The following is a 25,810-nucleotide window of genomic DNA, read 5'->3' as shown; positions in this document are numbered from 1 at the left end:
ACTGACGTAAATCAAAAGGAGTAAAGTCCAAAGACTCAGCCATGAGGTAACCAACCTGTAACATTAATTCAGTATGATTAAACTCCATTTATAACAACCTTTTGCCCTCTTCCATTCAAAAACTCTTCTACCCAGTATGCTAATATATACCCATGTCTACAATTTTTACAAGCCTTTTATGTGGCACCTTGTCATATGTTTTTTGAAAACCCAGAAACACCAAATCTACACTCTGACCATTTCAAAGAATGTAAAAAAATTTGTAAGGTACGAATTTCTCTTAGTGAAACCATGTTAACTATACAATAAAATTCTAAACTTTGTTAAAGGACTTTACAAAACATCTTTTAACGTACTTTCCGAAACATTTTCTATAAATGATGTAAAAGTAATGGATCCATAGTTACTAAGACCATTTTTAATACCTCTCTAGAAAAGAGGAGTTACAATAGCTAACTTCCAATCCTCTGGTATCTGCCCATTATTCACGAACTGAGAAATAATAGTAGTAAGTGGTTCACATATCCAATCTCTAAATTTTTCAAGACAGTTCGGGAAATATTATCTTATCACGGGGCCTTATAGTTTTTTAAACTTCCCAATTTTTTTCTAAGTCAGCTGAAAATTAACTCAGCCATCTTGTTTGAATTTTTGACTAAATATAAAAATCGGTGAAGTCTTTCTTTTAAGTTAAAAATTTAGATATAAAAAGTAATCTAACAATTTTCAGACAAAAATACGTTGATTTAAACTATTGTATTGTGTTCTTGACAAAACTTAAGGTTAAACAGCTGTAAAAGGAAGATTTTGGACCAAAGCTATGAAACATTCTTGACATTTTCAGATTTTACTGTATGCGACACTGAACATTGCTTTAAAAACTAAACAGCACTTTAAAATTTCTAATTCATAAACACATTTAAGTGACTTCAAGAACTAATCAAAAGAGCCAAATTCATTTCTTCAGGAGGCTCCATATCAAATGTAGTTAAAATCAAATAGCAGTTGTGTAAATGATGAAGTAATTGTAACAAACGCCCATATAAACTGTAAAATACGAAATGCGAAACAGCATGCATCTTCTTTTGCACCAAATAAACCTTCATGCCAAATTTGGTAAAGATGTATCAATAAGGGACAGAATAATGGTTAAAAACGCAAAACGCCCATAAAAACTGCAAAACGCAAAAATGGAAAATTTGTATGCATCTCCTCATGAACCCTTTGAACCTCCATACTGAATTTGGTGAATATCCATTCACACCTTGCGAAGTAGTTACACAGACAGACAAGAGACAGTACTATTATATTCGTATAGATTTGTTAATTTAGAGTCTCAAATGATTAATGAGGTCTGTTTTTGTTAAAAACGTTGGGGGTAGAACAGAAAATAGCTTGATTCAATAAATATTTACGTTTCAAATTAAATTGATATTCTTACTTTTATGGTAAATGTTATTGGCTATAGGCTCCGTGATCCCACATTTCGTCTTTACTCAAGGCTTATTGTACCAACAGTCACTATACTTATAAGGTTTCGGTGCACATACACCCCTCGTCACTAAAATCATAGCGGATAAACAATAATTGAACAATTATATCTTAATAAATATATTTTGGTTTTTATTACTTCTATTTTGAGAAACCAAACAAGACGTGACGTGACACACACTTGCTTTTATATAGGTTAGATGGTGATAAATTCCGTTATTTGGTTAATAATAAGCTGGTTCAGGTACTGTCAACTGATTTATTTCCATTTTTTGCAGTTCAAATTTAGACACGGTTACTCCTCAACTATTTGGGTCTCTTACCTGACTGTTTAGTCCATTACGCGTACAAAATGTCATTTAGATGAACAAACAAACATGCCAACTCTTCTACAATTGTGTTATATATGTGTGTGTATGTATATATCTGCGAATTTACAACGCTAAAATCAGGAATTCGATTTCCCTTGGTGGACTCAGCATATAGCCCGCTGTGGCTTTGCTATAAAAAACACACTGATTTATCAAATTTACTGATTCGCTGTCTAATAAAAAAATCCAATTTCAAATAAAGTTTGATTGAACTCTCTGCCGTGGGAAATCGAATCTCGGATTTTACCGTTGTAAGTCTCTAAGCTTATTGCTGACCTATTGGAGTTGTTCCTAGAAGTAAATCTCCCTTTAAATTTAAATGTGCAAGTTTGTTTTTTTTTCATTTTCTCTTTTTATGGCAAAATCGTTTTTGATTATTTTTACTCTAGATATCTATTATGTTTAGAACCACAATTTGGAATTATCACTATAACGTATAGGGCTCAACAGTTTGGACCTCAGTTGTACCTATAGCATTTTCTCATTGATTTGTAGTAGATATTTTTCTAGTCTTTTTTACAGATAGGTTAAAAAAGGCCGTTATTTTAAGTGTGTGTGTTTACTTGTACAGTATCTTCTGCTACATTTTGTGTCTTTAACTGCAGTTACCTTATTCAGACTGTAACAAATGACCAACTATTTTATTATTGTCTCATTTTCGATCTCGAGCCTTCATGATATAAAAGAAATTCAGGACACAAATGAGACAAAACGGATGTGGATTAAATGACTGATGCATTACTTTACTAACCTAATAATACCTTATATCTTGAAATAAGATAGCTCTAAGTTACCGATCATTTTATGCACAACTTATATCGTCAACTAAAACAAATTCTTCTTAGATATGGCAACAGTAGGAAGTGAATTATCAATATTGAAGTTGAATGTAATTACAGTTATGTTCAATCATGTTTCCTCAACATTTCATTCAGCAATTTCATTACTGAATATACTTATCGTGAAACTTTAAAACTTTTTATTTTATTTCATCGATTTACTTTGAACTAAAAGTGTTACTTATGTTCCTTTAAACATGTTTTATCAATTAAATATTAAAAATGTGCCTATAACTCTGAAGAAACGATTGTCTTTGTTTAGAACAACGAATCATGATTCGAAGCTAGCGAAAATTTTGAAAGATGTAAAATGAATTGTTTTCGATAGTTTAAACCTCGGGAAACAGAATCAGAAACTATAACATTCTTTACAATTAAATATTTACATATATACATATGTGATTTGCTTTATTCGGTAATTAAAAATTGAATCTAAACGGTGTATCTATTTTTCTAATTTGTATGGCTGATGTATTTGTTTTCCATTTCTATATGACTTGTGTATTATAGTTTAATAATACTCGAATCTGTCATATTATTTTGTGCTTTGGAAAATCTTTAGGAGAAGCGTATCCTAAACATGTGATTTGAACATCTGTAACCAACCTTCGTGCTCTATGCAGATTAATCATGCATCCATAGCATTAGATGGTTGAACATAGAATAAAAAATGCTTTATACTATTTACAATTTGATTTAATATGTTAAACATCTTACTGATCTCATGTACTTAAAACGTTTTTTATATTCTCTGTTTACATTTTTCATAATAGTAATCTGAAGTAACTAAACCCTTTATATAAAAAAACAAAGAAAGGGAAAGTTGGGATTTAAAAGGAATGTGAAACAAGGACTTCGGAAACAGCCCCAGTTTAGATAATTTTATTTACTTTTTATGTACTCTATCTCACTGAATCTTAAAATTATATGTTATTCGTTGTCTGTGTTACTAACAAAGACAAAATCAATTCCACAGTATCTCAGTAGAAAGCTAAACCCTGAACATCTATCTATGTACAACACTCTGGAATATGAATGAGTGCCTTCGAAACCATTAGTATTACCCGAAATGCCTAAACTTCTTTGACGTTCCTGATATACATGACCCTACTGAACATGGAAATCCCCAGCTACTGATGGATCTGTTTCTGATCAGTTTTGTTCTTGTCTTCTATTGCAGGTGGATATCATCAATGTCAAATGTATGACAGGACTACTAATTTTATTGAACCAGAACGCTGTGTACAAGTATAAGTTTCATCTACAATGTTTCCTAACGTGAACATTTTCTATTGTTTTCAGAACTCTTAAAGTTTTATGGATTTCTACTATCTGACAAAATATTTTGTCAGATATGCTGTTACTAGCTTAGTGTGATCCAATTTACATTTTTTCATAAACTTCTGATACACCCATATCCAGTCAGATACATTCTGGAGAAAAACTATAACCAAAAAGTGTCGTGGTTTACGTATACAGAAACTAGAGTCTGTCGTTATCTACTCAGACCAAATCGTAATTCAACTATCTTTGTATGAGTATAGACTATTTTAGCCATATGTTACTATTGGTACTTATTTTTACTATTAATCTTAAATCTGTCGTCGTCTACTCAGACCAAATTATGACTCGACTATCATCATATTAGTATAGACTATTTTTCAGAACGGTTGGTATGGGTATTAACACTTTTATTTATAAGCAGAAAACAACGTTTCGACTTTTCTAGGTTAACAAAACCTGAAGATCACCTAGGAAGGTCGAAACGTTGTTTTCTGCTTATCAATAAAAGTGTTAACACCCATACCAGCCATTTTGATATATATTTTTACTTCAAGTGGGTTTCTCGTCATTAAGAAGTTTTCGAATTCATACAATACAACGCCACTATTGTTATCGCTTTTACTGTTATATTTGCAATGTGACTTTTTTCTTTGAAAGATTATATACATTTGCAATACATCTATGAACATGACTCATTAACTAAATGAAATCAAAACCTAAAATATTTAAATTCATTATCATGAATCAAAACGTGCATCGAAAGTGTGATTCGCTCTTAGATATCATCGTAACAACAAAAAACATTAAATGATAACTATTTTCAAAATATATTGATGAAAATAAATAACTAATCAAGGCCATTAACAAATATAGTGCTAGTTTTATTGGTTGTATAAAAAGTTATGCCATTTTAGGTCAAATGAGTCTGTTTTTTTTCAGTATATAGCACCAAAAGACGTTGCTTGTGTACATCCAGTACATGGGCTCCAAATTCACAGCAGTCTGTTTATGAAGCCAGTTTTGTGTCATCCAAAAATGTTAAAAAGAGAGCCTTGGGTGTAGGTTATCGTTTTGAATTGATAAGGTAATATTCATTAAATATGTCAAAATACGTTCCTATGCACAACCATTCATCCTTGTATTTTACGGTTTTGAATTATAATGTGAAAGTTTAAAAGTCGGTTTGAGAAAGATATAACCTACCTAAAAAACACCTCTTTCCTTAATTTTCTTTCTTTTTCTCCCTTGTCTTCTTTCACAAATCTTATATTGTACCAACATTTATAAAATATACAGTAACACCAGAGATATAACGCAATGTTGGACTTAAAATGAAGCGCTACAAATTGGAGCGTGTCAGACACTTCTTTCATTCGTCTGATGCAAAGGTACCCTTTCTGCTCGCGGTAATAAGTCATTTGCAGTCGGTTTTTTTATTTGTCCACTTGGATGAGTGAATCTCTCATTTGTGACATTAAGAGGAAAAGTTGAAATGGCTGCCAAGCTCTTACTGTTCGTCTGATTGCCTATTTATTACAAGTCGACTTTTGATATTTTCATGTGCCACGTTTAAACCAAGCCGATTCATACAATTCCTCATAACATTTTGTGACACTAGACAGGCTAAAAGCTCTCCTTTATATAGGTAGGTTCGAATTATCTGAAATATATATGAAAACTGTTATCATACTTGTGAAGTGTGTTAACTGATAACAGGATATATTTGAGATCTAGCTTCTAGTATTGTCACCCTGAATTTATCGTATAGCTTTTTCTCTTTTTTTTTCTCTTGAAAAAAATGTCAGTGCTTGGCCTAACAGTATCGAAAATCTATCAGTAATTTGCTGTTCTTTTAGTGTTAGTTTGGAACTTACCTATGAGTACAAATTTTGGACTTTTTGGGTAGAATAAAAATATTGATATGTCGAAAGAAAGTCAACGGGTAATAGGCATTATTTTTGTTTTGACAGAAAGTGAATAAAACTTGTTGCAGTTTAATATTGGAGTGTATTTTGATAACATTAGATTTTGCTAATCTTCAGGTATATAAAAACATAAGCCCCTCTAATGGCACAGCGGAATATCAAAAGACAAACAGCGTTAGAATCTAGATTTCAATACTCAGTTTGGGAATGGTTCAGATCACTGTGTAGCGTTGTGCTTGACAACATACAAACAAACAAAGTATAACTGAGAAGAATAGGATACATATATGAACCTTCGAGTGCGCAGTATCACAAAACGTACACAAAATTAATTACTAGTTTGTATGTGTATCCTCAGGTTTGTTCATATTAATACGTATATGTCTTTAGCATACAGATTACTCGATATTTTGTTTATTCAAATTCGTTACTATGTGATCCCATAAGTTCATATGAAAGGTTTGTGCTGGATTACAATCATTATAGGCCTGGCATGGCCAGGTGGCTAAGGCACTCGACTCGTAATTTGAAGGTTGCGGGTTCGAATCTCCGTCACACCAAACATGCTCGCCCTTTCAGTGGGGGCGTTATAATGTAAGGTCAATCTCACTGTTCCTTGGTAAAAGAGTAGCCCAAGAGTTGGCGGTGGGTGGTGTTGACTAGCTGCCTTCCCTCTAGTCTTACACTGCTAAATTAGCGACGGCTAGCTCAATTAGGCCCCGTGTAACTTTGCGCGAAGTTCAAAAAGGAACAAGCAAAACAAACCCATCATTCTATTTACTTACTGTGAAACCAGTGTGTTGAATTAGGAGCCTTAAGGTCGCTAGTTTAACCACCGTAATATATATATATATATACTGTTGTATAAAAGTTTATCATTCACCCTTTACATTTGTCCTGCAGCCTTTCAAATATCGTGGTGTACCTTTAATTGAGATTCTTTCCATGTAAGCACATTTAAAGGAGTTTCACAAACTCGAATCACAATTATAATTTAGTTTCCCTCTATAAATGTTCCGTTTAGATTAACAATAAAACAACTGAATCTTTACAATTTCTTTTCAGTAAAGGATCGTTTGGTTTGTTTTGAATTTCGCGCAAAGCTAGGCTATCTGCGCTAGCCGTCTCTAATTTAACAGTGTAAGACGAGAGGGAAGGCAGCTAGTCATCACCACCAATCGCTGACTCTTGGACTACTCTTTTATCAACGAATAGTGAGATTGACCGTCACATTATAACGCCCTCACGGCAAGCATATGTGGTGTGATAGGGATTCAGTAAAGGAAACATTCTTGTCACGAAAGACTACCAGATCTAAACAATATTGTGTAAGTTAAAGCTCTTATATCTTAATGCACTTCTTTTCCTTACCAAAACGTAAATTTCAGTGAGGAAAAAGTGATGTAGAGGTTTCATTTATTTTTTTATTCGCGACTTCCGTTGCAGCAGACTAGTTTCACTGAATTCACAGCTCATTGGTGCTGCTTGAATTAGGGAAGCAAACAAAGTGAGAAGGTCTCATAGACTGATAGAATGTAAGACGTTTATTTAGTTTGTTCTTTACTCACCACTAATAACCTAAAATACTTTAACTGTTTGGATAAAAAATATCTATCATTATTTAGCGAAATAATTGAAACTTTCCTCAGTCGTATTTTGGTAAATAACCACGAATTTGTATTTATTTCCACTTTGTCCTATTTTACGTGTTTTCTTCACGTCTGTTAATTTCATAACAAAATTAATGTTTTGATTGTATTCTCTTGTTTACTTCAACTTTTACTTACATATATTTCACTGCTCAATTTTTCCTTGTTATTCTGATGTTTTTCATTATTGTCCTGATATTATTTAGTGAAAACCTACAAAACTACACATTAGACTATCTACACTCAGTTCTCTACGGGTAATCGAACTCCGAATTTAATCTTATAAGTTTGTAACTTACCGTTGACCTACAGAGAGACGTCTGCAATTTGTCTCGTCTCCATAACTTTAGCCAGACACTTTGTTTATGATGAAATAAGCGAAATGTTTGACAACACATGTAAGTAAAACACCTGAACATCTTACCGCATCTAGAATAACTGAGAATAGTAATTGTTCATTCTTAAGAAAGTCCACCCCCCAATAGGTCAGCAATAATTCTATAGACTTATATCGCTAAAAAGCGGGCTTCTATACTCATGGTGGGCACAGCACAGATAGCCCATTGTACAGTTTTGTGCTTAACAATAAACATGCATGTTAAATAAGTATCCTTAGGTTATTAAATGTCACAGTTGTTTTTTATTTATTGCTTTCGTATATAATGTTACATTCAAAGTTCCAAAATTATTATTTTTAATTCATTTTTATATAAAGTATTAATAATATTTTTCCTCAAACCAGATAATGATTTTCAACAATTGTTTAATTCATACTGTTATAAATCACAATTATTGAATATTTTTCTTTGGTTAGAACAGAAGGTATAAGTTTGGCCATATACACATGCACATTTAGATTTCCGTTTCCACCTATTACTAAAAACAGATTGATTACCACTTATTCCTGCTACAGCACGATCCACCGAGTCTTGCCTGGAGTTATACTTCTTATATTTTCGACAACTTTGACGCTTATTTGTTCTCAAGCTTTATTGTAAATAGCTAGTTTGTTAAAATAAAACACATCCGATAAAATGGTTGAAAGATCAAAGACTTTATTTCCCATTATTACAACATCATCTGTTACCAGTAAGTTCAAGATTCCAAACTCTACGGGTTTATCAGAAAATTTATTTCCTTACGTTTTAGAGACAGAGCACATTTCACGAACAGGAGCTAGTTATCATAACTTAAAGGTTGTTATTGTGTTTCTGGCTTTAGAATGTTTTCTTTAACGTTTTAAGAGACGATTATCTTTGTTGTAGATCAGTGGTTGATGATTCGTGGCTAGTGAAAACTTTGAAAGATGAAAAGTGAATTGTTTTCTCTAGGTTCGACCTCAAGAAACGGACTGAATACGCTATATGAATAACGTAAACAAAATTATAAAGGTACAGATAACAGACATTTTTAATTTGCATATTTATCATCTAGCACAAAATTAAGCTTGCAGTGTATCCGATTTACTTTTCTCACATTAGTTGAGTTTAACTTTCAATCAAAAGATCGAGTTTTCAACATTTCATATACTTATGAAACTTTATCTTTTTTTAAAACAATTATATAATACTGTCTTGAAAATAAAACAAAGTGCCCAGTACGATTAGATACACCGCTATGCTACTGGGAGGGGGGTAAAGGAAGCGATAAAACTTATGAATACGTCTTACTTGGCTACAATTGATTTATTTCTTAAAAGGGTCAAACGTAGCTCAGTCGTCAGTGTGTCGATCTATGGAACCGATACTCTGTTTACGTTCAACCCTTTGGAGGTGTAAGTGCATTTTGATGGTAACTGTCAAATCCCAATATTGGATCATACAAGTGCGTCCTAAAAGTTGGTGCTGGGTGGTATTGACTAGTTGACTTTCTTTAGTCTAGCTATCAGTTCAAAGCTAGCCCAGATACCATTGTGTAGATTTGTTCGAAAACTCGATATATCAGTAAAACTTCATGAAAACTACGTACAGTGACAGTTAATTGACAATGTAATATTGTGTTTTAGCATTTCGTGCTAAAGTGTTTTAAATCATTGCACTGACTTCACTATCTATCTTCCTGATCAAATATGCAACGAAGTTTATAAACATTCTAGTTTAAAGAAACGATGAAGAGAGAAAAACAGTCCTACACACACACATATATATATACAAACTTCGTTTTTCATTCTCTAAGAAAAAATATGACATAATTTATGAAATACCAAGATATATATCTATCATTAAAATCAAGTAGGTTCCGAAGTTTGTTTATAGTTAAGCACAAAGCTACGCTGGTATCGAAACGTGGTTTTTAACATTGTAAATGGGCAGACATATTACTGTGCCAACCGGGGGCGGAGTCAGAACTCGAGGGAAAGAATCAAATACTTTTATTTCACAAGGAAAAATGTTGTTTTAACTTACATGTCTAATAAATGTTTTTCTATTAAATATTTTCAACTTATGCGCTTGAGCATCAAACTAAGACGTATTGCATGGGTTTAATATATATGTAAAAACAGCTGATATGAGTAGAGAAAACTCTATGTAGAGGAGCGAACAACGTTTCGACTTTCTTCAGTCATCGAATAAGGTCGAAACGTTGTTCGCTTCTCCACGTAGAGTTTTCTCTACCCATATCAGCGTTTTTACATATATATTTTTCTCTACAAGTGGGTTTTCTCGTCATCACGGATTGCATGGATTTCTTTAATGGCTGACACAATACATAAAATAAGTTTCAAAAAATAAGGCGAATTTTAATAAAGAGATTACTTGTTTGTTTGTTTTTAATTTCGCGCAAAGCTACACGAGGGCTATCTGCGCTAATCGTCCCTAATCTAGCAGTGTAAGACTAGAGGGAAGGTCATCACCACCCACTGCCTACTCTTGGGCTACTCTTTTACCAACGAATAGTGGGAATGACCCTCACATTATAACGCCCTCACGGCTGAAAGGGCGAGCATGTTTGGTGCGACAGGGATTCGAACCCGCGATCCTTGGATTACGAGTCGAACGCCTTAACCCACCTGACCATGTCAGGCCGAAAGAGATTAATGAGGCAGAACTATTTAGTTAAACTTGTAATGTTAAAATCATTTTATTTTACTCGTTGAAATGAACATGGGGAAAAATACTATTAATGAGATCACTGACTTTGGCATTCAGTTTTTTTAATGCATAAACACTCCATAATGTATTAAATTAACTAAACATTAACTGTAAGTCCTCCAGATAAACATAAAATATTCACCGATGAAACGATTTTGTTTGGTTTGTTTGGGAATTTCGCACAAAGCTACTCGAGGGCTATCTGTGCTCCGATGAAACGAGAGGAGATGATTAGTCTGTCCCCTTGGCTTTATCACTTCAAAAGCAATAAGAAAGTTTTCGATCAAATTTGAAGAGCTGGTATCAATTGAGAAATATTTAATCATTTTTTGAAACGCAAGATCTCGAGGAAATTATTTTTTATGGTGTACATTTCTTTCTAAGGAATACGAACATGGAAGTTTCAGATAAGCTTGAAATGTTTGATTAACGAGGATCTTAAAGGATTTCGAATTTAGATAGCACAAAAGAAAGATATTTCGAAGTAGTTACTGAATATCATGTGACAATACATCTGAGTAACTATACAACATATAAATTAAGCTTCAAGACTCGGGATTTTCAATTAGAAATGAACCAAAGCCACGTTGGAACCAATAGGTATGTTGATACAATTCTATTCATGCTGAAATTTAAAATGACCTTAGATAAAGTATTTGAAACAGGAAGTGAGCAAGACTATAAAATATCGTTTTTTTTAAACCATTTCGTATGCTAGTTTAATTACTGATCTCTGTTTATTACATTGTTTAAATTATTATGACGTAAAAGGCTTTACGTTTTATAAAGGCCTTTCATTGGTTTACTTCATTTATATGAAGAGTATGATACGAAAGTTATATTATTATCCTAAGCATGAATAAAAAGCATAGTACGAAAGTTAGCTTGTTATCCTATGTATCAAAGTCACACTCTAATTAGTATTTAAAAAAACAAACCCATAAACCCATGACGTTAGAAGTTTCGCATTGTTAAAAACCTCATACAGTAACACATGATATTGGAAAATTCGCATTGTTAAAAATTCTAAAGCAATAACACAAGGTATTAGATAAATACCTTATATTTTATACATTTACCTGACGATGGGCTCTTATGGGCTGAGACGACGCAATTGTAATTATTTTAAACAACAAACAAAAACATTGTAATGTTGATCACGATATTACATGTAATAACGTTTAGCTGTAAAATTGTTAAATGATACTGTGAACTCTTCAAAAACATAAGAGATCGTAGACAAAGTTCGTAAACTTTTCACTAGAGCGCTTTTTAAAATATATTTGTGTTTTCTCTTTGTATTCGTCGATATTGTTAAATATCTAAAGTTTTCTTGATTATCTGGTAACTTTTTTAAATAATTTATTTTTCATTGTATTTTATATCGAGTATTGCGACAGCTGGTCACATCATATGGTCAGTCTCTGTGTGTTTTTATGCAGCAAATGCTTTGAAGAGAATATATTTCACTCTCCATTCATCCAAGTATTTTTTTATCAAAGACCTATTGATTATTCTTCTATGTATTCTCGAAGTTTTGTCAAGTTTACATGTGAAGTGAAATATGAAGTTCTACAGGAAGGACAAATTATTGCAAGTCTTTTCCCATTTCCCTTTTATATAAAGAAGATATATAATGCACAAAACTTTTTCATCCGGGAATTGCATAAGCCTTAAAATCTTTGTATTTTTTAAGAAGTGTAATATACTTTCACATAAAAAAGTTGTCACTGTAATGCGTGGCTTAAGACTATTAACTGTGAAGAGCTGATATCAATAATATTCGTACGTTTATTTCAGGCCCGGCATGGCCAAGCGTGTTAAGGCGTGCGACTCGTAATGTGATGGTCGCGGGTTCACATCCCCGTCGCGTCAAACATGCTCGCCCTTTCAGCCGTCGGGGCGTTATAATGTTACGGTCAATCCCACTATTCGTTGGTAAAAGAGTAGCCCAAGAGTTGGCGGTGGGTGGTGATGACTAGCTGCCTTCCCTCTAGTCTTACACTGCTAAATTAGGGACGGCTAGCACAGATAGCCCTCGAGTAGCTTTGTGCGAAATTTAAAAACAAACATTTCTTTTTTAATCTTTAGCTCTCTTCGGCAAACATGATGATGTTACAACAACAATTAGAAACATTATTTTATTCTTCGTTAACCCATTGCATTGTGCGAAAGAATAATGTTTAAGTTTCTGGACACGAAAAGGGAATCTGGGTTATAAAAGTTTTATATTCTTGCCTTACGTAAGATAGCAAGGCTATTGAAATTTTGAAGCAAATACTTACCGTAAAAAAAAGTAAATAAATATAATTTATATTCGTGTTTATCGGAAATCATATAAAAAATATTATCTAGCCTCTGTAACTGGTTAATATTATTTCATAATGTGGGCGGTGGGTGTTGATGACTAGCTGCCTTCCCTCTAGTCATCCACTGCTAAATTAGGGACGGCTAGCACAGATAGACCTCGAGGAGCTTTGTGCGAAATTCAAACAAACGTTTATTTTACCTTTACTTTTATTACCTAAATAAAATCAGTAAATTAGAAAAGAGTAATTCATTTTTTTACATAGGAATTCATGATCGTAAAAGGCATATTATGATTGACAAGTGAAAGATTCTTTTGATTTTACCGGGAAAAACCATCAGCACATCTGTCGAATAACGTAATCTATCTTGCTATAAATTATCTGGTGAGGCCAAATGGCACACTGTCGCAAGCGAGGGCAGTGTTTGTAATCATGCTATATGACTATTAGTTGTGCGTGACTTATAGTTTTGCTACCTAGATCTCAGAAAAATGAGCAGGATGACCCTTCCTCAGAAGCAGACGAATTTTTCACTATCAAAATATAAGTTCTTTCTTTTTTAATTTTGTAGTAGGACTGGTAGACTGATCATATGGTTAGTTTTATTAGTATACACCAATATTTTCCTGGGTACCGTTAAGACGATGTTTGTGAATTAGCGCCTAAAATTGTTTTACTATTACTATTGGTAAATTATTCTTTTAGCAACATAGATGAAGTTGGTAGACTAGGTCATCGGTTACTTACTCCATTCCTAAGAAAAGTAGTATGTTGTGTTTTTTTTTTCAAAATGGTATGAAATTAATTTATATATTTTATTGTGAAGTGTCGGTTTTTAGAAAATAGAATCACGATGGATAATTTATATTCGTTTTAAATATCAAACGTAATAATATGTTTATATATTGGTGTTTTTGTTTGAAAATGAAACAACGATGGATAACTTTTTCCCTTCGTTGTTTGTCTTATATTTGTATTACTCAAGATAGAAAAGGGTATTAAAACTAGAGGAACACATGGGAAAACTATATATATAGAGCTAACCAAATAAAAGAAGAAAATTCCGGAAAAGTTTTGGTATCTGTGGAATTGGTTGTTATTTAGGATATTTGTTTGCAGTTTAATCACAGAGCTACACAACATTACTCTGCCCACCATGGATATCGGAACCTGTTTCCTACAGTAAGTCCGCAAACATACCATTGTGCAAATGTGGGGTTTTTAGGAAAGACTTAGAACACAGTATTTCATTTAGTTTTAAACTTAGTGATTAACGCTTTTAATTGCAATTTTAGTGTTTTATTTCGCTCAAAAACAAAACCTGTATAAGAAAAAAGATGAAAAATATTTCCAGTAGTAGCTGTTTAATTCATCTCACCCAAGCTTTACTGGAGGGGTGGTTACGCTATAAGAGTGAAAACCAAATTTACTCTTTGGTTAGGCAAGAGTAGCCCAAGAGTTGGCGGTGGATACTGTTTACTAACTATCTTCCACCTAGAATATCAGTTCAAAATTAAGAGCAATTATCTCTGGCTTTGCGCAAAAATTATGAAACTAATAATTTTGTAAACTATACTCACTGACACCAAGTTGTCTTTGTATACATTTTTCTTTTATTTTGGTTATTTGAAGCCGTTGCCAGAGCTCCACTTTTATTTTGTTATCTCACAGATATAGTTCTATAAAACATTAGTTTTATCCACATACGAGGTCTGTTCAAAAAATACGCGGACTGTTTGAATTGCGCGGCTCCAGTTGGTTCCAGGGGAATCCGCTTGGTGTTGCTAGGTTCGCACAGATCAGCTGATTACGACGCCATTTCTCGATTGCAGATATCTTCATTTGTGTTTTAGCTACGCGGTTTTAAGTGAAGTGCGATTTTTTCGTTTGGCGGATTTCAGAATGAATGACCTGAAGGAGCAACGACTTGCTGTGAAATTTTGTGTTAAACATGGAAAATCTGCGACTGAAACTTTTGCTATGCTTAATACGGCTTACGGTGATGTTGCTATGAAGCGTACGGCACGTTTCAAGTGGCATGAACGTTTTAAGGATGGTCGACAGTCCATTGAAGATGATGAGCGTCCTGGACGTCCTTCCACGTCAACTGACGACCCACACGTCGACAAAATCAACACCCTGGTGCGGGAAAATCGACGTCTGACTGTCAGGAAGCTTATTGAAGAGTGTGGGATATCAGTTAGATCTTGTTACGAGATTTTGACCGATAAATTGAAGATGCACCGCGTTGCTGCGAAATTTGTGCCTCAGAACTCGTGAGTTTTTGGCCAAACACTCGATCACTGTTCTTCCCCACCCCCCCTACTCACCTTACCTTGCTCCTTGCGATTTTTTCTTGTTCCCCAAACTCAAAAGACCCTTGAAAGTAAGAAGATTTGAGACGATTCCCGAGATTAAGGCAAATGCGACGAAGGAGCTGGAGGACATTACAAAAGAAGCGTACCAGGACTGTTTCAACAAGTGGAAACACCGTTGGGATAAGTGTGTGCGTTGGGGAGGAGAGTACTTTGAAGGGGTCCCAAACCTGTAACTTCTAAATAAAGTAAATTTTGTTTTATGACGTCAGTCCGCGTATTTTTTGAACAGCCTTCGTATATGTACGCAAAAGTAAGTTATTTTCGTAAAAATGTTTAAACACTGTATCAGCTACCGCGAATGCTTTCTAATTAATTTTGGAAACGAAGTAATATCGCGACGGCGATTGCACTGCAGTATTTTTAACTACGGTAATAGACGTTTGTAAATTGTGTGTGTTCTGAAGTATGCTTTTATGTGGGTTATTACGGCTCTCGACGTCTTCATCATGAGAGTGAGCTTAACTCAGGTAATACTTAACATCCTGAGATTTACTTATAGATCTGAAAAGCTTTACACACTAGAAGAACATAATTAAAATTTGTATTCCTGTGTTCCTAAGCTACTTTAGAATTATACAGTTTTACGAAAAGTACTAAATATATAAAAATGTTCATCCAACTAACTGATGGTTAGAGCTAATATGATTGCACTCGTAAACAGGGTCTTGTGATTCGAATGTAAAATGTAAGCTTTATAATACTTATTAACTTTGTTTCTTTTTTGCTAGGGTCCTGGCATGGCCTAGCGCGTTAAGGCGTGCGCTTCGTAATCTGAGGGTCGCGGGTTCGCGCCCTAGTCGCGCTCAAACATGCTCGCCCTCCCAGCCGTGGGGGCGTTATAATGTGACGGTCAATCCCACTTTTCGTTGGTAAAAGAGTAGCCCAAGAGTTGGCGGTGGGTGGTGATGACTAGCTGCCTTCCCTCTAGTCTTACACTTCTAAATTAGGGACGGCTAGCACAGATAGCCCTCGAGTAGCTTTGTGCGAAATTCCAAAACAAATCAAATCTTTTTTGCTAATTAAATGACTTTTAAAAATAAATTAACGTTATAGCTTCATTCACTTTAAAATCTTTCAACATTTAACTAATATAAATCTCTGAATTACGTCTATGCGCCTACGTGTTATATATGTATATTTTGTGTGTGGGTGTGTTTTCTTATAGCACAGCCACAGCGGGCTATCTGCTGGGTCCACTGAGGGGAATTGAACCCTGATTTTAGCATTGTAACTCCGTGGACTTACCGCTATACCAGCGGAGGACTTTATTTTGTGTGATATAGTTTATAGTTTATCACTGTTTACTTTATATACGTGCACAAGTGCATATACGAAGTGATTCAGCGGTAAGTTTATAAACTTACAACGCTAAAATTCGAGCTTCGTTTCTCTGCAACAGACGGAATATGATAACTTATTGTGTTAATTTGCAACAACAACAACATATGTAAAACGTGTACCCACAGATGAAAAAATAACGACATCTATTTGATTATGTTTCAAGAAATGATACCCACGTTTTGAAAAACACAGTGACCTGAAAACAATTATAATATGTAGAACTCTTGATAAAATGAATTCATTCAACTTTGAAATTGCTGCTAATATTTACAGTTGAGGAGGAATATGTTGGAAGAAAGCTTTTGCGTTAGACGTGGCCAGAAATTAATGTTCTTATTTGCTTTATGTTATAATGTTAATAATGTTTTTCTTTTCTTTTCAGCGCCAGGAGTGGACATGGTTCCCTTTAAACTTCAATGTTGGTCTCAAGATTGTCACTAAACGGTGTTGTGCCAAACTTATCATCACTAGAAAACCGATATGTCTCACTTTTCTTTAGGTTTTACGTTTGTATTTGTAACAATGGTGGCATTTTTAGGAATAGCTATACTCGTGTTACGTAGTAACTGAATAACCTTTTAAAAGGCCTTGAGGACTAACTCTACTATGAATATAAGCCTATTCCACGTTTATTTAAAAGTAGCATGAAACTGGCATTAGCTTTGAAACACGTGAAATAAACTTGTATATTACAGTGTTTGGAGTGTTAGTGGAATTGTGAAAATGCTTTGTGGAATTAAGTTTTTTTTATTATTTTCTGTAACATTACGGGCACTTTTCAGGCCATTTTTGTGGGATTACAAATAACATAAAAGTGAAAATGGCTAATCCCAAATTCTCTTGGACTGCTCCAAATGACAACGGGCATTCTTCTAAACCTCCTAACCAGGAAGCACACCAGTTTTCTTGCTCTTTACATTGCTGTCAGCTCTTCTTTCGCATCTTGAAACTCCAGCGCTTCACCGATAACAACACAGAATACCTTTATCAGCGGTATTTCTTTAATTTAAACCAGCGTCGCGTCACAGCCTTGTTATTCTTGTTGATTGGTGTCACCATGGTGATGGTATTGCTGAATTACGCTTTGAGTGGACGGGGCTCCCTTTTACACGGCTACACGTTTGGCATCATGATTGTCTTGTACATAATCATGGCTATTGTCAGCATGCAAAGCTTCTTTAACCAGATCTACCTCCTGATCTTCTCTTACACCCTACTCACCAACTTCTTCATCATTGTCATACTGATGGTTATGGATTCCGACACCACTATTCCAAGTGTCAGCATCTGGTGTACGACCTTCTTCATCTACCTCAACTACACTTTTCTGCCACTTCGTATTCAAGAAGCCGTAGTGTATAGCCTACTCCTTGCTATTGTCCAGGTATCGTGTTCGGCTGTGGTTGTCGTTGGCAGTCACCTTTTGTGGAAGCAGGTGAGTGAATCGTAGCAGAAAAAAAAACGAATACAATATCTTGAAAATACAGTCTTTTTACATTTTTTATCAAAAAATAGTTTGTATAGAGTATTATCTATAGAAATGGTACTTTACGCTACAAAACATGAAAAATACACAAACGTTAAACTAGGCTACTTCTTACTTTTATGAAATATTTCTATAGACGTTAATAAAATCATGATCCATGGTTATTTTACTCACTGGAACTGTTAATAATAATAACATACAAACTTCTACAATGGTTCTTACAATTGAAAACATATAAATTGATGTCATGCTTTGATTATATAAAGCCTGATTTACTTATAGGTTATTGCATTCTTTATCCATCCACGTCTTTAAAGTTATTATGTTATATAATGTGTACTACAACCCCAAAACGAACTACGCTCATGACACTTTTACGAGGCTTACTTATTTTACCACACGTGGAATTTAATATAGATACAATACTGAGACTGAAAAATAAACCAATGGATATTTTATATCGCGTACTTAAATTATTCATAACGTACGGAACACATCAGATATCGTGCTTACAAGATGTACGTCCAAATAATTGTCCTTTGTTATCCAACATGTAAGAGTTCGATATTTTTATCGTGCTCCTGGATTGTTTCACCAGTTTTTCTACTGTGATAAATGTTTATACTATTCTGTTGTAGCAACATTTATATAAAACAAAACAAGTTAGTAATTTACCCATTCAGACTTCATTTAAAACTGTTTCCATCAGTGATTTAATTCTGAATTAATTATAGATCACGTCTTACACACAATTTAATGCAGGCTAATTTGTGATATTGATAAATTATTCGTGTATTAACTATTTTAAACATTAATAATTTATCATTGAAATATCTTGATAAAATCCAACCTTATATTTGAATATTTTCTTTCATTAAACATACCACACGAATGACTTTTTAAAACACTGTTGTTTGTCTACGCAAACGCCTGTAGAGCTTTCGACACAGTGAAACAACTCACAACACACTACTCTTCAGTAAAGCTACATTAATCATACACACAAGGTGTACCATAAGTAAGTTTCACCCAATTGCTGAACCGATGGCTTACTCAACAAGATATGCAGTAAAACATAATGTGTTACTACTAAAACCACACAGATGAGAATGAACAAATTGTATGTTGTTTTACAAGAGAGCTTCCTTTACTTAAAACTTTCCTAACATGTAAGGAGTTCGTAACATTGAACAATTTTTTTTTTAACAGTAGTGCATCAAAATTTTTAAATTTCTCTCTAATGTACGTTTTATTTGTGTTAATGCCCGTAAGATTACTTGAATAAGGTCGGGTTTGTTTCTTGTTGTTGTTTTTTTCATTATTCCCTAGTTATAAAACAATTGAGTTAAAATATTTGTTGGTAAACTTACTTATAGCCAACCCTGTATTAGCACTAATGATTACTTAATATTATGCTGCTTCTTTGAAAGGTTTGCAAAGCGTGACCCAGTGACTAGCGTGCCGAGTTGTTCAGTGATCCACTTCCTGTTGGAGGTGAAAAGGTCGCGCTACTCGTTTTGAAGCCTATTATAAGGGTGACAATCAAATCCCAGTATTCTACCAGACAGTAGTAGTCCTAAAGTTAACGGAGGGTGATGCTGACAAATTGCCTTTTCTCTAGTCAGTGAGCTCAAAAATTAAGGACGGCTAGACAGATGGTATTTATGTAGCTACGCACGAAAGATCTGAAAGAAATCACAACTCTTCACAGCAAAAATACAAGCGATTAACGAATACGAGCTGATGCTTAGATGGACGCATTAACCTCTAACAGATATGTAAATCCTATATAATAAGTACTGTTAAAGAACTTAGTCATAGGTATGAAACAAGTATTTATTAGTATGTATGGGGAACAATTACTGTTGTCGACGTTTTTTATTGTGTTATATATATATATATATATATTACTTCTAAACAACTGTATTTTGCTTTCTGTACTTGCTAACATTTCGATTGCCATAGGTGGTTGTATTATTAAGCTAGAAATTACATTGCTTTAGTTGCTTCAAGGAATTTCCATACCTTCCATCCATGGATGTTTTGTCTGCACGAAATACTAGAGTTCTTTGTGTAGAGGTATTTAGTATCACAATAACCTAGAGTACACAATAATGTCACCATACAAAATAACCTACAGTATACACAATAACTTCATTATATAAAATAATCTTTGGAATACACAATAACCAACAATATATACAATAACTTTCACTATACTATAGATTATATACAGTGAAGGTTATAAAATAATCTTCACTGTATATAACTCATAGTATGCACAATAAACTTCAATGTACACTTTAACCCACAATATACACAATAACCTTCAGTATATACTCACTAAATTTCATTATATAGTGGTCTTATATATAAGGAACACACATGGTGTTCACATGCAGTACAAGGCCTTTACATGATATTTGTACCATTGATACAGGGTTTTCGGATGTTGCGGTCTTACATATACACTATAGTGAAAGCTATAAAGTAGAAATCATGTATATATACAACTCTCAGAGGAATGGTATGGAGTTCATGTGCTCACACACAGCGCTAGGATATGTAGCACAAGTGTTTTCAACGTACATAGTACTTGGTCTGTAATGCAGTATATATAATAATGGACTTCAGAGACACGTACCTTGCACTAAGGGTAAGCAATCTAAAACAGTGTGAGTTATGGCCTTGTCTAAGGTACTATTAGTGTCTCAGGGTAAATGATTCGGCTTGGGATCCAGCAGGCTTAAATTGATTTTTAACGTTTGACTCATATTTTTAACAGCATTTTAACAAAAGTTGAAAAAAAACCCGCTCAAATCGAGTAGCTGTTTTAATTGGCGCTCATATCAGAAAAGGAAGACAATATTATGATCCTGTAAATGTTTTGCAAGTCTTCACACACGTGAGAAACTGCGAATCTGTACTATGGTTTTAATTACACAATTTTTTTCAGAAATCGGTGGAAAGTCTTCTGCATTCGCCATTTTTTAATTTTTTCTAAAAACGTCATTTCCAACAACCTTTTCAATTCTAATAATTTTATTGAATGATGGTCTTGAAGTAATCAACTAACGCCCCTCGGTGGACGCAGCAGATAGCCTGATGTAACTTGGCGATGATAACACACACACACACACTCAATAAGTGGCTAAAGTTCTACAATGTAGAATATTGGAAAAAACTTACTGAGAGCCTGCTGGGAATAGAAAATGGCCAAAGTCGTCATGATATTTAACTGGTGTAAAAACTTGGGTATTCTCGCCACTTGTTCTTTTTGCTTTGAAAATCGCACACAAAACGATGAATTGTGAAATAAAATTGGAGAGTGAATTTTGGCACTAAAATTCAGAGAAATTCGGCTATAATAGTATACACGATATCGAATTTGTGATATAAGAGTTTTGTATTCATAGAATACTGCGACTCGTGATACAGAAGTATATATATACACACATATACAATACTTAAGCTAGTTATATAAAGCTTAGCTCATGATATAGAGGACATCAATATATACACATTTCTGGTCATGGTATTATAAAGATCCTCAGGAAGTTCAATATTGGAATTCGTGATCTAATGTTTTGAATATTTGGGATGCATAGTTCTGGGTATGTGAATGTGTGATATGGTGGTTATGTAGATACAACAGTACTGAATAATATAAAATAATAAATCGAACATTCGTCTTTTGATTTATATCGGAAACGAAAATAGATATTTTATACCATAAATCGATATTGATAAATTGAGTGATTTCCAACCTAACTTTGATCAATCTCTTTACTACAATTTTCACACATAATCAACAAAATTAGAAAGATTTTGATTCTTTTCTTGTCCTTGTCCATGAGTAAAATTTTCAAATACACCAAAACCGTTATATACACCTATAAGAAGTGATATAACAAGATACATTACTTAAAATTAAAAACAAAAAATTGAAATTATTGTGTAGATTTATTAGGACACCTCAACAATTAAATTCTGAGATTTACATGCAAAATAACATTTCGATTTGTTACACATGAAGCTGCAATCATTGAAAATTAATTCTAGAAGAAACTGTTGCAAATCTTATATACACAGCTAATATCCTTAACTTTATTTAATGCTGGTATTTAATGTATCCGCATTCAATATCAATAACAGTTTGGAATGTTTGTAACATTATGTCTACATGTGTTTTCCAAAGCCCCTGGTTTAATTTGTCTCCATTTTAATTGAAGTTGTGTTCAGAGGCTGTAAAGCAATGGGTCCAGCAAATGCCACATTTGTTCTATGTGGCTAAGACCTAGGCTAGGTAGCAGCCATTTTGATTTTCACTGGAAATCCGAAACTTTTATCTGCCAGGAAGCCTTGTATTTCTTAAAGGTTCTTTGGATCATTATTTTCTGAAAATATGAAATTCTGACCAATGAGCTTCTTTTCAGAAGGTATGGTGTGATGGTCTAACTTGGTGTTCTACTTATGACGAGTTCATAATCCTTTCCAATGATTTTGTAAAAATTGTCAACACTATTGGCAGATGTTGTGCCCCAAATCATCACAGAGCTGCATGCTTGACTCTTGGCACAAAGAACTTCGGCTGTAACCTTTCACTGACTCTTTCAGAGGCAATATTTCTGCATCAAGATTGAAACTGTACTTCCTGGAGGTTTACGTGTGCGTGACTTGTTGATATTCCTGCTCTATCCGTTTTTATAGATCTGGGCTTCCTTGTATCTCTCTACTGTGTGCTTCAGAGTGCTTGTTGATCATTCGAGATCTTTCGCAACTGTTTTTAAACTCTACCCTGTATCATGTATAAGTTTGACTCTAATTCTGTCTAAGAATTTTAATTCTACCTGTTTTGACATTGTAATGGACACACCACACTATATTAGTTGTACTGAAAGATGCTTTTGAAAAATAATAAACCAACATGTTCCTGCATAAAAAAACTTAAGATACCCAGTGCACAAACTAAAGTGAATCGTGTGTGACAATGTCGAACTACTTTGTATTTATCAGGTTAAACATCTTGAACATCTTTTCAGAATTAGATTGCACACAAGCATTTGTGAGCATTTACTGCTATTCTTAAATAATTATTATTTAAACGTTTATTATATTTAACCTACGAACAAAGTGATAAAATCTGTGAGTTGCCTGTTTTGATGCTTTTTTCCAACATTTTTTTTAAACTACACTGATCTGACTTCATAATTGCAACAAATCAAAACTAACGGACAATGGAGACTCTAATAAATTTGCACACCACTTTTTGTATTTGTAAATTTATCATGATTACTTGATTATTCGTATTTGTCTGCTGAATCATAAAATAGAAAGTACTTTAATCTCTGATATTTCAAAATTAACAATAAGTAAAAGGATACAGAGTCTTGTATACTCCATCAAATATTCTTCTTAGTCTTCAGTCTCCAATATTTCCAACTTTATCTACAACAGTCATTTCTTTTTTGTCCTGGTAAATTATCTAAAGCATAGCATCAGAATATTGGATAAGGATAATCTTTAAAGCTTGCCTATATTGTCTCATAATTCTTGAATTAATTGTAGGCCTGAAATTCACACACAACAAGTTTCTGTTGACAGTCCAATACATAAAGACACTAACTGAGGAAAAAGCCGCATGGGTACTTATTGTTTTGCGTAATTCATCATATGTTTTCGAAATACTTTTTATACGAATAAACCATAAAAATGTATGCTGAGGTTTTTGTTTTTTAATATCTTCAACATCACATCCTTTACGTGGCTCATATTCAACTATGACAGCACAACCTCTATCCGACAAAATGTTGAAATAGATTCTGTCAAAGTTCGAACTCACATTATCTCAATGGAAATGTAAATTTTTAAGAGAAAAGAAAATTATCCAAGTTCAGTCCTGTAGGAGCCGTTGTCATTTATCGTTTTACAAACTGTTTACCATTATCAAAACGGTAATGAAAATTAATCGATTTTTGTTGTACAGTCATTTAATAATTGTTTTGAATTGAGTCAATTTTTAATCCTCGTTAGTGCAACTTTTAGTGAACTCGTTACCTAATTATCGAATAACGTAATGATTAGTTGGGCGTGACATTTCATACAAATGTTTTAATTTTCTGGGTAATACCTTAATAGTTTTATAACATACAGAACATCTTAAAGTTAATTAAAGTCACTATTTCGTAGTTTCAAACAAATGACTGAACATTTTATGTTATTAATATGTTCCTAACGCTGTATCTGATATCATGCGGTAATAATTTCTGTTTTCTGCTACAGTATTTGAATAATAGCAAAAGTAAATACGAATAAGGAATTTAAAATAATTAAATTATTTCCTCACGGTACGGTTAGTTATTGCAACATGAACATATTTTCGTTTATGCATGCTCCATCAAAATCAAACTTCCTTATTTTATATAGGATTTACGCTTTCAAGTTTTATCTGCATTATCACGTTCAGGGTATTAGTCTAGAGATTTTAATTTCACATCTGAAGTATTAGTTTAGAAATTTTAACCAAATGAATGACGTTGATTAATCCTATTTACCTTTCTCTAAACTTGCTGTCACGTATTATTTTGCAACATAAAAAGACAGACACTTTTACATTTAATTTGTGAGGTATATCATATGAATAGAGATAAATGTTTTGTTCTGATCAATCTACTATGTAATGTGCGTTTTCACACAATTTAATACTTTCGTCGTCACAATGGTTATAGACCGTATTCTAATCTCCTCAGTTGACATGCTCTTATATAGGATACCCATCTTTAAACATGAAAAGGCACCTTCGTACAACATAAGCTACTTCCTCTCGTGAATTATATTACAGTTAACTAACATTCATGAAGACTGAAATTATAAAAAGTGTTTGATAGTTAAAACCTGTTGTTAAAACTTAACCTTGTTGCAGCTTTATAACCTTAAAGTCGTCACTCTTGTAAACAAGTCATCTTCATAGTGTTTAGTTTGTAAATTACAAATTACTTTTTGTAAAAAAACACCTGCAGCATAAAGTAAAAGAAACATATTTAATGCATAATTGATATTTACATAACTTTAAGTGCTGCATATATGAAACAAAAACCCAGCTTAAACCTCTTCTGATCTGCCTAGGAGTTTCAGGAAAACTTAGGTTAATGTTTATGGGGACTTTGAGTCCTTTATCACACTCGCCAGTTTTGTTGGTTTTTTTTTGTCCTGATGCTTATGAATTGAGATTTTTTTTCTGAAATATACTTTTATTTAAACAATAACAAATTTTACCGTGAATCACGTGATGTCATCTCTTTCCATAATATCTGAAATCTCTAACACTTTTGGTATGACTTCAATAAGTTTTATTTTCTGTTGTTTTTTCCTACAGTCTTTTGTTTTAAGCATCACATTTACAATTAAACACGAAAAGAGGCATGTGTGTTGTAGGTTTTATATCTAAAAACTAGTTTGTATACCCTTTATTCATTTTTCATCAGCATAGGAGAAGGAAAAAAATTTGCCTCACACGAGCAGCTCTCTATTAAATTACGAGGAGCTTACCGCCAAAGAGCAGAATAAGTACGAGCCACATAAAACAATCCCTAATACACCTTCAATGGAATTAGAAAAGTTTCCATTAGCTCGCAATAACACAGGA

General features: G+C 33.5%; 1 protein-coding gene across 2 annotated transcripts in view; it reads left to right on the top strand.

The window, feature by feature from the left end:
* Positions 1-25,810, top strand: part of LOC143230337 (adenylate cyclase type 5-like) — a 207,302-nt gene that overhangs the window by 104,809 nt on the left and 76,683 nt on the right. For both annotated transcript variants that reach the window (XM_076463731.1, XM_076463732.1), the window contains exon 4: positions 17,062-18,114. In XM_076463731.1, the coding sequence (XP_076319846.1) occupies positions 17,500-18,114 (615 nt within the window). In that variant the 5' untranslated portion in view covers positions 17,062-17,499. The remainder of the gene's footprint in view (positions 1-17,061; positions 18,115-25,810) is intronic.

This window comes from Tachypleus tridentatus, chromosome 10, assembly GCF_004210375.1.
Source record: "Tachypleus tridentatus isolate NWPU-2018 chromosome 10, ASM421037v1, whole genome shotgun sequence".
NCBI classification, from domain to species: domain Eukaryota; kingdom Metazoa; phylum Arthropoda; class Merostomata; order Xiphosura; family Limulidae; genus Tachypleus; species Tachypleus tridentatus.
This window is presented reverse-complemented; position numbering and strand designations above follow the sequence as displayed.